General features: G+C 37.0%; 2 protein-coding genes across 2 annotated transcripts; both read right to left on the reverse strand.

Annotated features, from left to right (window-relative positions):
• Positions 1 to 162: 162 nt before the first annotated feature.
• LOC108989413 (heat shock protein 90-5, chloroplastic) lies at positions 163 to 6,512 on the reverse strand. The gene is made up of 19 exons (XM_018962995.2): positions 6,036 to 6,512; positions 5,536 to 5,609; positions 5,071 to 5,196; positions 4,897 to 4,990; positions 4,705 to 4,788; positions 4,436 to 4,579; positions 3,958 to 4,074; positions 3,544 to 3,591; positions 3,374 to 3,451; positions 3,120 to 3,224; positions 2,895 to 3,035; positions 2,694 to 2,786; positions 2,293 to 2,370; positions 1,956 to 2,210; positions 1,499 to 1,601; positions 1,215 to 1,389; positions 980 to 1,085; positions 801 to 890; positions 163 to 708 (listed from the first exon to the last, which is right to left on the reverse strand). The coding sequence occupies exons 1-19, from the start codon at positions 6,303 to 6,305 to the stop codon at positions 502 to 504; spliced, it is 2,388 nt and encodes a 795-aa protein (XP_018818540.2). The 5' UTR covers positions 6,306 to 6,512; the 3' UTR covers positions 163 to 501.
• Positions 6,513 to 7,954: 1,442 nt separating this feature from the next.
• LOC108989408 (alpha/beta hydrolase domain-containing protein 17B-like) lies at positions 7,955 to 11,214 on the reverse strand. The gene is made up of 6 exons (XM_018962985.2): positions 10,565 to 11,214; positions 10,406 to 10,442; positions 9,654 to 9,890; positions 9,510 to 9,557; positions 8,405 to 8,844; positions 7,955 to 8,277 (listed from the first exon to the last, which is right to left on the reverse strand). The coding sequence occupies exons 1-6, from the start codon at positions 10,867 to 10,869 to the stop codon at positions 8,205 to 8,207; spliced, it is 1,140 nt and encodes a 379-aa protein (XP_018818530.1). The 5' UTR covers positions 10,870 to 11,214; the 3' UTR covers positions 7,955 to 8,204.
• Between the last annotated feature and the right edge of the window lie 1,423 nt (positions 11,215 to 12,637).

Below are 12,637 nucleotides of genomic sequence, written 5' to 3' on the forward strand. Positions count from 1 at the left end.
GTTCTACCATAAGAAAACAGCCTATCACTTCCCTATCTTACCTTTCATCTTCTTTTCTTTGTTGTAAATGTGCTATTGGAGGAAACTAGAACAATCGTTACTTCAGGAGGGTTTAAAAGTTTATTCATTTCGTGCAACCGAGTCTAAATTTTTCCGTTTGAGTGGTTCTAAGTGGTATCTTTAGGCAACAGATACAAAAATTGAAGTCATTTTTCATCTTACATACCAGATTCTATGTCAATGAAATGCAAATGAAAGGAGGGGCACCAAAAGAAATGATGTCGTGCTAGCCTGTCCCAAACAGTGGACCTTCAACTCCCTATCAAAATCAACTGTCAGGAACCCATTTGTAAAACTTACACGAACCGCAACCAGCAAAACTCTCTTTTCCCACTAGGTAATCAGTCTACTCTCTTACATCCCCCCAAAATAAGTTCTTTGCAATTCTCTTCCCATGCATTATTTCCTAAACAATAATGAAATACTTCCAAAATATGACGTTTAATTACTCCAAGGATCATTCTCTGTCCTCACTTCAGATGGTTCAACCACTTGTGTTTCAAAAGTTTCGCCATCTGTCACACTGGATTCTGCAGCATCATCTTGGGGTGCATCTGCCACTCCCTCTTCTAATCTGCCCCATCTTCCTCCAAGGGCCATTGCCATCATCTCATAGATCTTATTTCCCAAGTCGGCTGGGCTGTCAGGCTGCATCATTGAAGGAAGAAATTCAAATAATATCAAGCCACGTGAAGTGATGCAAGCCATATTATATGAGAAAAATCTTTGGATGGGCTTACCGAGAATCCACTAGAGATCAATGCTGTATCATACAAGAGGTCAACAGCTCTCTTGGCATCAGTGCTGTCAGGATCATTCTTGCATGCAGCCTGCAAGTAGAATACCAACACCAGAGTACTGTTGGTCAGTATCAAGAGTAGTTCAGAATTGTGTAATTAGCAGAGTCAAATTGTCTCACATTGAGATCTTTGATGATGGGATGATCTGGATTAATCTCCAATATTCTCCTTCCCCTCATGAACTCCAAACTTGAAGTGTCTCCAAGAGCCTGAGCCTTCATCAATCTACAAAACAGTGGAAAAGCAAATCATTTAAACCTTCATTGAATAACGCACAATCACCAACATTTATCACGAGGATCAACAACATAGCTCTTGATTACGTAGTCTGAACGTTAAAAGCCCACAACTGACCTTTCCATATTAGCAGACCATCCAAACTTTCCAGAAACAAGCACACAGGGAGAGGAGCTTAGTCGCTTTGAGACTTGGACTTTTGCTACCTTATCACCAAGTTGTTGCTTTATCCAATCGCAGACAAGATTATATTCTTGTTTTGTTTCCCTTTCTTTCACCTCATCCTCATCACCTAAAGCACAGTCATGAAAGATGGACAACAAAATCACAAGAGATACCATAATGAACCTCTTAAAATAAGTGCTGTCAACAGTGACACATGGGAAAACGAAAGTACTAACCAAGCTCTAAGTCTTCTTTGCTAATGTCAACAAATTTCTTTTCTTTGTATGTCTGCAGGTTCTGGATGGCAACTTCATCTATAGGTTCAATCAAGTACAGAACCTAAAATATATAACCCACATCAGTTCATGGTAAAACTTTATATGGGTTCAATGTACTCTTATCTTCAACAAATGGCCCAGCGTATAATGCGGGTTGAAGCATATGGTTGCCTGGTTGGTTAAATGCAATTAATGAGAATAGTAATTTCAGAAAGGGTAAAATAACAAATAAGTTTTTTTTTTTTTTTTTTTTTAATAAGTACCAAATAAGTTTTCCTATACAAATGTGATAAGTGTTTTGACATGCAAAAATTCCCCAGCACATCCACAAACTTATCTACAACATTTCTAACCCAGAATTTCTTCTGTAAGTATTGAGCTTATAGTCCCACCAAAATCCCGATAGAATACTTACCTCGATGTCTTTTTGAATCAGCTTCTCCAAGAAAGGAGCACTCTTGGCACTTTTCAAGCTGTCTGTTGCCAAGTAATAGATAGCATTTTGCTTTTCACCCATGTTTTCAACATAATCATCCAAGCTTTTCAGCTCCTCCTCACTTTTGGAAGTGTAAAACCGCAACAACGGTGTTATGCGCTTGTGATTTCCAGAATCCTCAACGCATCCTAACTTTAGGAATCTGCCAAAATTCTCCCACAATTTCTTGTAGTCCTGGAATTAAATTTGTCAGTCCATAAATGAGCAGCCTCAATTCAGACCTAGAAAGGAAACAAAAAGGTTAATAGATATGGACCTCTTTATTTTCACTTTCTGAGACCTCTTGAATCATGTCAAATGTTTTCCGGACAAGTCTCTTTCTCATTATTCGCACCTAAAAGTATCAAGCACATGGAGATAAGAAACATGCAATAATATCTTGATTCCAAAAAATTTTGCCTATTCTTTTGAGAGAGTTCGAGCCTCTCTCACCCCAAACATTTCCCGTATACTTGGGCTTTTGCCTATTCTTTTGATCAATAAAATCTTATTTACCGATCAAAAAAAATATCTTGATTCCAAAAAATTTTAAATCCTGTACAGTGGGCACAGGGATCCTCACAAATTGAAAATTAGTTTACCATAATGTGCACATGTGCACATCTATGAATTTTTTTTGGGAGCATGCTACATAAGTGTTGACAGATTCGATCTTACAATTCTGCTTTCTTGAAGTATCTCTCGAGAAACATTGAGAGGAAGGTCATCTGAATCCACAACACCCTTCACAAAGCTCAAGTAGCGTGGGAACTGCAAAACAAACACCAAAATTTAGTTCAGTTGTACGACCAAAAAATTAAAGCAAGCAAGGATCAGTATGCAACGTCATAGAGTCTAATTTAATATGGTAAAACTTACCAGCTCGCCATCAAAATCGTCCGAGATAAATACCCGCTTCACATACAAGCGTATATTCTTTGTTTTTGGATTAATTACATCTTCATTGTTAAGAGGACCCATACCAGGAATATACAGGACACTTCTAAACTCAACCTCACCCTGCACAGTTTTGAGAGTAAATTTAGAATTTATATTCATAATTGCAGGTACTCCATATGTAGATAAATGAAAACATCTACACACCTCAGTGGTGAAGTGAGTGTATGCAACTGGGTCCAAGAATTCATTAAAAGTCTTTTTATAGAATTCTTGGTACTCATCCTTCTGGATTTCCTTTGGATTCCGCATCTACAGCAGACCAGAATATGTAAGCTAGAGGATATGAAACTAAATGTACAAGAGATTGCGCAAAATTCAAGCCATTAAGCCACATCACTATAAAAGATACTCAATACCATATACCATAAACTTGGAAAGCAGACACGGGTTAAACTCACCCAAATTGGCTTTGTCTCATTGGCCAATTCCCAGTCCCAGTATTTCTCCGTTTTAGTAGTCTTCTTTTTCCTCTCACCCTGGTCAAAAGTACAGTAATACACTCATTCGTGCTGAGAGAGAGAAGTGAAATGACCAAATAAGCCCAAATCAGGAATGTCATGTTAATTACCTCTGGCTTTGGTTCTTCTCCTTCTTTTGGTTCTTCCTCCTCTTCCACCTGTGCAATTTCAATTCAGTAAAGACCGGATAACAAAATTTTTCCTTATTCCATCAGAGACTAGGTTCTTAACCATGAATGGTGAAGAAGATAAGTCAAAACATATCAGGAAATAAAGATAATGAGACAAAATAAGATTGTTCAGCACAATGACCAAGAAGGAAATGTTTTAAGGGTAACAACTATTTTTGGGAACCAATAATCCTATAACAATGGGTAACATCATTAACACATAGTAAAAGATGCAAGAAAAAAGGTAGCTAATTGTTTTACTAAATAGATAAATATGTCATGCACACACACAAAAAAAGAATCAATTTCTCCAACAAACTCCCTCGTAAGAGGGGAGAGTTTAAGGCATCTCACCTCAACAGTCCTCGATTTCTCTTGCCATGTATAGATGGGGAAGGAAACAAACTGAGAGTAATTCTTCACCAAACCCTGAATCCTAGCTGGGTCTGAGAACTCATACTTGTCATCCGGCTGCAAATGAAACAACAGAATGAGGATTTTTTGAATTTTTCGAAGCATATACTCAATAGAATATTCCAATAATATTTTCAATTTCTAATTTGTGCTGCATGGCACAGGATGGCAGAATATGTTTTTTTTTCCCCCTAATAAGCTTCCAACAACCAGATATACACCCTCCTATTCCATGTCATTCCACATAAGTATGAATGATAGAGGATTTAACAAGGAAATCATCAAAATAAATGACAAGATCCAACATCTCAAGTAGATCCATTTACCAGTTTTCTTCTCTATTCAAACAAGAGTAGGACACACACATGCAGAATTTTCCATAACTAATCTCATTAGAAAATAAAGCATAGCTGCATACCCTTAAATAGAGAGTGATTTGGGTTCCACGACGTAGAATATTTTCAGCATCAGTTTCTTCCCTGATCTCATATGAGCTACTATCAGCTGCAGCTTCCCAAACATATTGCTTATCTGATTTTGGGCTCTTCGTAGACACAACAACCTAATTGTATATAATGCATACAAATTAAGCCCAATTACTGGCCACCCAGGATAAAAATTCACATCCTAAGCTTCAAGCAACAGGAAAAGGAAATTGCAAGAAGCTAAAAAAATTATGATAATCACCTTCTCAGCAACAAGAAAGGCAGAATAGAACCCCACACCAAATTGACCAATCAGACTATTGTCTGCCCCAAGATCATTATTTTCCTAACAACAAATAAGGCTGAGACATTAAGCTTCAAGAGCATAAAACGCAATCACACAGAAAAAAGCTGTGCAAATAATGCAATTCACATGCAAATGCGTATGAATTACCTTGAGAGCCTTTAAGAACTTTGAAGTGCCACTCTGTGCAATAGTTCCAAGACAGTCAATGAGCTCTTCTTTGGTCATTCCAATACCAGTGTCTCTGCAAATTCAGGGAATCACATCTCAAACAACTCAGAAGTTGTCCAGGAAAATATTGGACTACAATTTAGCTTCACATACGTTATGGTGATTGTTCCATTGTCTGGATCCGGTCTGATACGTATCTCTAGTTCACCAGAGTCCCCAAGCAGTGAGGGTTCAGTCACACTTAAGAATCTCAGCTTGTCTAAAGCATCACTTGCATTACTGGAACATAAGAATAGAACTGAGGTGAACATACAGGAGAAAACAAAACACGACCACTCACTGAAGACCCAAGCATGCACACTGATAAGTGCAAATCTAAAATTACATATAGGAAACATATGGTTTCGGCAGATGAGAAACACAAAAGGGAGCCTTTCCAAATAAGCTATACGTTCCTCAACTAAAGCCCACAGATTAAGTTCGACTCTACAAACTAGTGAGTAAGTGACTCTACACACTAGTGTGCAAGTCGTACAAGCAGAAACCAAAGCAGTATTTCAGTACAGAATGTATGACCGGAAGTAAGTCTGACTTAGAAAGAGCATGTGCTTAGCTCACCTCACAAGCTCTCGAAGGAACACCTCCTTGTGGCTGTACAAACTATGAACTATCAAATCCAACAGGCGACTAACCTGCAATTTGCTTTGATATATCAACTTTCAATTCAAAACTCATTAAAAATTTAAGCCTCAAAAGCACACAAAAAAGGCAAACATGAATAGACGAAAGGTCCAATAATTTCTCAAGTTGAAGACTACTACAAAACCCACAAATTCTCCAACAACTTTTATTTTTTTATTTCTGTTAAAAATGAACTTTCGCAAAAGATACCGAGGAAAAACAGATATTACGGTCAGTACGCCGCCTCAGTTTTTCGCACAGAATAATTGAGCTGCCAAGCAGCAGTAAGAAGATTGGTTTAAGTTGCAGTGGCCAAAATCCCAACTTTAACTTTCATCTCCCATATTTTCTCAGAATCAAAACAAGAGTATAAGCGAGATAACACTTCAGCCAAAGCCCAAAAGGCCTGCAATTCATTGCAGTCTAAAGAGACCCACCTCCGCTTGGTACTCAAACTTTTCACCAGAAGACTCGGAAGCCTCTTTCTCGGCCACCGCAGCCTCGCACCGCACCGCGACTCGATTATCCCTTCTCTCAATCTTCCACTTCAACCCAGCAGAATAAAAGCCTTTTTTGGGACCATTTTGTGGCAAAAAAGAGCTTCTGAGATTTAAAACCCCGTTCCTGTTTCTCACTAAAAAGGGAGATGAAGAGGGAAGGGAAGCAAGAGAAGCAGTGGCCAAGCTTCTATTAAGCACCGGAGCCATTTACCCCTAAAGAAAGTTCGTTGGAGGAGGAAGACCAATTTTGGGGCTCCTTCTTATCTTTGTGATGGGAAAGAGTGAGAATGGAGCAAAACCCTAGAGAGGGGTTTAAGATGGGGACGGTAGAGGGTTCTAGAAACGGCGGAAGGGTTGAGGCCTGTGTTTTGGAGCCATTTGCGTGGAATTGTAAGGTCTGGATGTTGCCATTTCAGCATAACACAATATCAGCTTCATTTCTTCTTTTCTTTACAATGCGAAAAACAAATTCATTTTTTCAGTCATTATGATTATATCCTCATTATTTTCAGTCAAATATGCTAATACGAAATATTAGAAACTCTTTTCAATATTAATTTTTGCACATCGATAAAAATATAAAAATAATATTTAAAATTATAAAATGTGTAAATATCGTTTTTTTTTTTTAAAAAAAATAAATATAAAATTTATATAAAAAATTTATTTTTTTAATAATAAACTTCAATTTATTTTAAATAAATACATGTACTCTATCACTTTATGATGTATTTAGTATTACTCTAAAAATATATTATTTGACAAATATTATTATAATTATATTCTTCTATTTTTTCCTTATAAAGAAAGATGAAGGTATTTTAAATTTTATAAATAAAATCTTTAATATTATTTTCAAACTCTCAATCGATAATATAATTTACCTATAAATTAGCATTTTAAATGACTATATTTAAGTAATTAATGTATAATTAAAGATGACCAGACAATGGAGAGTGAAAAACATTGTTCACAGGCATACTTCGTTTGATGTGATGGTTTGCCGTATTTTTATTTTTAAGAAAAATAATTTATATAAATTTCACGTAAACAAATCACGATTCTCTTGTAAAAAAATAAATTTCACCTTATAAAATTTAAAAAAATCTATTATTTTTAGGAAAAATGTTATTTTGCCCACCAATTCTTACGGTTTTACTCGACTGCTCGGAAAAATATATATATTATTTAATGATTAAAGAAATAATTTTAAGTATATTGATATATTTTTTTATTTTTTAGAAATATTTAAATATATTAGAAAAATATGAATAAAAAAATAAAAAAAAAGTTACAAAAACAGCTAACAATTAAAGTGAACGGGCTACTCTTGAATCTTCTTTCAGTGAGACTCATTTTTTATAAAGAATTTAAGTAAAATTTACCTACTTAAAATTTGTATCTCTTATTTATTTATTTTTTATGCCATGCATGGTGAAAAAAGAGGTGAATTTGTTTTTTCTACTCACAAGCTCTCCAGTTTCCAATTGGCTCCCTAAACTAACTTTTTAGCCAAATCTTGAAGAAATTCCCAAAAAAGAAATCCCATTTCTTGAATTGATTCTTAACGTGCAGCCTCGTAGAATCAAGTTGCGCGCAATTTAAGGATGGGATCAGAACCAAACCTAAGTGGACATTGACTTGCTGTTGGCACTGCTTGGTTAGCTGCAACCCGGAGTTCTCAGTAAGATAATGCAGCAGTTCTTAACAGTACTTGGCATCTTACTAACCTTTACAGACTATTTGCACTCAATTTCAGGAACAGTCTACAAACTGTTGGCAATGCTGGGTTAAGCTGCAAATTTGAGTTCTTCTATAATATGATATAGCAGTTCTTAAAATACTTTGGTCTTTGGTAGCACCTGAAAAGGCCTTATTTATTGTTTGTAATAGAAATCATTCTGCCAACATGGACTTTATTCTGAAACAGGTTCAAATTGCTTGTGCCAGAACAACTACTACTTTCCCTTTAAGCAACATCAACACTTGGAAAGTCTCTCGCCTTTACATATGATAATCAGTTGAACTTCTGAACCAGTCAACCAAACATTTTAACTGTAACAGAATTTACAAAGCAACAATCACTAGAACTGAATCCTTAAAACCTCAGGCCTCCAAAGCTGTCTGCTTCAAACAATCAACATTGCATAATCCAACTGATCTCACCATGTCTCCCAAGCTGTCATATGATTTATTGGTTTCAAAAGTCAGTCACATTTATAGCAAAACCAATCAGCAACAAGAAGGTAGTGAAAACAAAAAAGTTTGGAAGATGGATTGAAATTTCTTATGTTAGTTCAACTGACCGGTCGAAGCTATTCCTTGCTCTCTCCGATTGATCCGTGCTGTTCCTCGCCTTTCCAGACCGATCCATGCTTCTTCTTGACTTCTCCCTCTTGTCTGTGCTGGTTCTTGATTTTTCCCTATTGTCTGTGCTCGGCCTTGATTTTTCTCTCTGCCCAATACTTAGCCTAGACTTCTCTCTATAGTCTGTGCTTGCTCTGGACTTCTGTTCCGTGGCACTCGATGAGTTCTCTGATTGTTCTGAAATTTCTCCAGACTCGAATTGGAGACGAGGTAATTTCTCCACCGCTGTTATGAACTTCCTGAGATGCTTTAAGTACTCTGGATAGAGTTCCAAGTTGCAGTGGTTTCCTCCTTTAAGCCACAAAGGTTCATACTTCTCTTTGCAAAGCTCCCAGAGCTGCTTACCATGAGAGAAATCCACAACTTCATCTTCAGTTCCCTTCAATTACCAATAACAGTGTCAAATCGAACACTTGCTGGAACCCTATAACTATATTAGTTTTTTTTATGTCAAAAGTTTCGGGCAAGATAATAGAATTCTGGAACTTAACGGGTGTACAGAGTCCTACAACAAGTAGTTTCATGTTGCTAAAGCCGTAAACTGGGTGTCACGTTTACCAATAACTTAATAACCAGCATGAAGTGGTTGATTTTCTAGCCATTCACACGATGTCAAGTCACTTCATAGATGATAAACATCTAAAATTATCATCGCATGCCAATGCAGAGTCACATCCTAAAAAATTTAATCTGGAAACACAGACTGATGGGCTTTAAAAAGCCTCTATATATACCACTGTAGCATGGACCAGGCAGGATGGTCCATAGCCATTCCTGTGATCAAGGGAGACTGCTTTCAGGAAAAACACTGAAGTCTGAAATCTATGTAGGTAGATTCCATTTCAGGATATATATTATACCACAGGAACTTACCTAATTTTCGTCTATGAAAAGGCAAGAACTGTTAAATACGTTTACTTGTCCAGAGTGATGTAGCCTTTGCGCAATATAGGGACAAAGGATAAGTAATCAGGCCATGGAAGAAATGAGCATGCTCAATGTGTGATAACTGGAATGGAAGGATCAAACAAAAGGTACACTCACATGAATTACCAGAACGGGGCAATTGACTAGTGGAATCTTATCAATGTTCTGCAACAGAAATAAAGGGAAACCTTTTAATAAAAGACAATATCTCATGTAAAAAGAGCAAAGCAACAGTTTGAAAGCGAGAAGTGGGGGCAAAACCTTGTATATGTCAAACCAGAATGTTCGCTTAACTGGGTACATGACACGCAGGCCAGACAGGATGGGACTGTGAAGAATCACAGCTCTCAATCGAGGCAAACGGATAGCTAGTTCCAGAGTTGGTCCACTTCCAACCGATTGGCCATACAATATTATGTCTTCCTCCTTCACTCCATAGGTCTCTTCAAGGCATTTATAAGCAGCCTCTACGTCCGCATATGTGTCCTGCTCACTTGCCTAGTTTTGTACAGATGCACCAGATATTTCAGTACTCTGCCTAAACTCCTAATCTAAATTGGTTAAGAAACCGAGTAAAAATGGCTAGAAAGCAAAAGCTACAACATAAAACATAATTACCATTTCACTACTTCGATCTAAAGCTCTATATAAGGATCGGCATCCCATTAATTTAGAAACATAACTCCCCCACATTATGCAGTTGCGGCGAATCAATGATTGAAGGCTTGTGCTTATGGAATGAAAATTAGCACTCAGCATTAAGTTTCTTTTAATTTCTTATCAAATCGAGGGTAAAGATGAGATTTTTTTTCACATCTATGGAGGATTTTTTGTGCATTAATTGAATGTGGTATGCCCATATAGGCTACGCTCCAAGATGTTAAAAAGTGAAACTTTGTATTATCTTTCCTCTGACCAAAGGCATGCTGAGCTAATCAAACGTTCTCAACCTCCCTGGTTTTAACTCAGAATATCCAGAGATCGTCTTAGAGGTGAGAATAGGGAGAATTTACCTTTCCAGACGACTGTCCATATCCAGAATAGTCGTACCTGCAACGAGCAAAAAATCATACTGATTCTGACTGAATGGAAAACCAAGAAAAATAAATGCCAAACTATATCAAAACATTGATTTCTTTTTTGGTTCAAAAATAAAAATAAGTAAAACCGACCCCATCAGATTAACGCCAAGGTGAAGGCTAAGCTCAGTGAAAATGTGATACATCTGGCCAAGATCAGCAGCATTGCCATGAGAGTAAAGTACAGTCATAGATGCAGACGGGTTCTTTACGTACATAGCAACGATCTCATTCCCTCTCTTGGTGCTCAACTTCAACACATCCACGTCCTCCCTCTGATGAACAACATCGGACATCCTCATTTTCCCAGTGGACACATCGACATAAATGCTATAAGATGGCGGGTCCGGTGGAAAGAATGCGAATTTTGCAGCCATCGAAGATGTTGCAGATCCCATTTTGATCCAAAAATGGTTTGGTTATCTGATATATATTTATTTAACTGGTTTGGATGAGAACAGTTGGCGAGAACTGCATGGTAAAGTTTGGACTCTGCCGGACCTTGAAGTTGGTTTGCTTGAAAAAGAGATTATGATCTGTGAGATCAGGAATCTGTATCTAGTGGTCTGTGTTTGGCTCTTGGGAAAATCTTTTGAACTTTAGTTTATAGATGTGGGTGTGCACTGTGGAGGGGAGAGAGACAGAGAGGCAAACATAGAAAGGACAGAATCATGGGAAGGAATTTTTGTCGAAATTCTCCGCTAAAGAGATGGTGATTTCCGGGCATCTAATTAATGGTTATAAGTTAGCATCGAGTACAGGGCTGTATAGGAGTCCATACATGATGACCTTTATCAAAATTTTCTCTGTTCTGTGTCCAGTGTCTCTTTAATTTAGACATACCAGCCGGTTAGTCACCCTTTACCTTTACTAAATCTTCGACCGTACTGCACTGTATGTTTCTTCATTGATAGGTAGAACTTCCGATTTGTGATCTGTAAATAATTCAACTTTGATGGCAGCGACTCAAAGTATTCAAATCTTTCAAAGTTGATGGGTAGAGTTGAACCCCTAGGAGTTGGTTCAAGTGGTAATTAAGGCCTTGGTCTTGGTGGTATGTTTCTTCCAAGGTTTGAGATGGAGTATTTTAATTATTTCGCATTATGTTGATAAATGAATGATCAAAATAATTCATATTTTACAATAGGATTCTATCATGTATTTTATTTGAAATGGAGAAAATCCTTATCCAATATGGTCAACCCAGTGACCCGCATCTAGTAGATAGGAATATCATGATGGTTTATACTCTAAATTTCGAATTGCACAAGGTAGAGCATGATTAATATATGCTACTCTGATCTCTTTCTCTCGAGTTTTTAAAGTATAGCTAGAATATTGCAGCATGCATGCTTAAAGTCGTTTTAATGACTCTTGATCTTTTACTCAATCTATTAATTGGACTAAACAATTGAGAGAGAGTAAGGATGGTGCCAACAAAAGCAAAACAAATGATGAACGGTGGGGGCTGAGGAATATTGAAAAAGATGAAGGAAAAGGAATTGGTGGGTCTGAGTTAAAGGAGGAAGAGGAAACACCCCATTATTGCAGATAAATGGTACATCTAATTAATCCTTGAATGACTTGTTGTCTTTCATTTTCACTATGGTTATAAGCTCCTAATTCACTTCATGAGCATTTTATGCTAAAAGGAAAGCAGCAATCATTGTAAGTTTTTGGGTCATCATGTGTTCTACATCAACATGCATGCCCACAACTTCCCTAGCTACCTTCTTTCAGAATTTTGGCAAAAGGGATCGATGCAAGTGCCAGTAATATTATATCTCTAGATGTTGCGTCCATAGCAATTTAAACAAGCTAGTGATGATCAGGCATCTATATATATATATATATATATATATATATATATATATATATGCCTCTGCATGCCGAAGTTACAAATTAATTAAGAAACGCTCATGATCAAATAAACCAACTCGTACAGTACTGAAGAGACTAAGGCGATGTTTGGCAACACAAATTACAGCTTCTTGAACGTCTCAGATCCTCATGGGGTTTGCATATATATAGTACTGCATGTACCATTTCATATCAGAGTTCTGCAATTTTTACGATTTAATTTGATTTATTAGCATCTGATCTGATCTTTTTCTGCAAATGATTAAAGAGTCTTCGATCTGTCTAATTAAGAAGTTTGCCTACCTA

This window comes from Juglans regia, chromosome 13 (assembly GCF_001411555.2).
Source record: "Juglans regia cultivar Chandler chromosome 13, Walnut 2.0, whole genome shotgun sequence".
In the NCBI taxonomy this organism is placed as follows: domain Eukaryota; kingdom Viridiplantae; phylum Streptophyta; class Magnoliopsida; order Fagales; family Juglandaceae; genus Juglans; species Juglans regia.

What these genes read in the sequence shown, in the direction of transcription:
- LOC108989413 (XM_018962995.2), bottom strand. Translation starts at nt 6,305, where the DNA reads ATGGCTCCGGTGCTTAATAGAAGCTTGGCCACTGCTTCTCTTGCTTCC. An exon ending in ATGAGACAAAGCCAATTTGG is followed by an intron (nt 3,225 to 3,373) that starts GTGAGTTTAACC and finishes GGTCTGCTGTAG; the next exon opens with ATGCGGAATCCAAAGGAAAT. An exon ending in ACGATTTTGATGGCGAGCTG is followed by an intron (nt 2,787 to 2,894) that starts GTAAGTTTTACC and finishes TTTGTTTTGCAG; the next exon opens with TTCCCACGCTACTTGAGCTT.
- LOC108989408 (XM_018962985.2), bottom strand. Translation starts at nt 10,869, where the DNA reads ATGGGATCTGCAACATCTTCGATGGCTGCAAAATTCGCATTCTTTCCA. An exon ending in GCCCCGTTCTGGTAATTCAT is followed by an intron (nt 8,845 to 9,509) that starts GTGAGTGTACCT and finishes TGGTAATTGAAG; the next exon opens with GGAACTGAAGATGAAGTTGT. An exon ending in GCAAGGAATAGCTTCGACCG is followed by an intron (nt 8,278 to 8,404) that starts GTCAGTTGAACT and finishes ATCATATGACAG; the next exon opens with CTTGGGAGACATGGTGAGAT.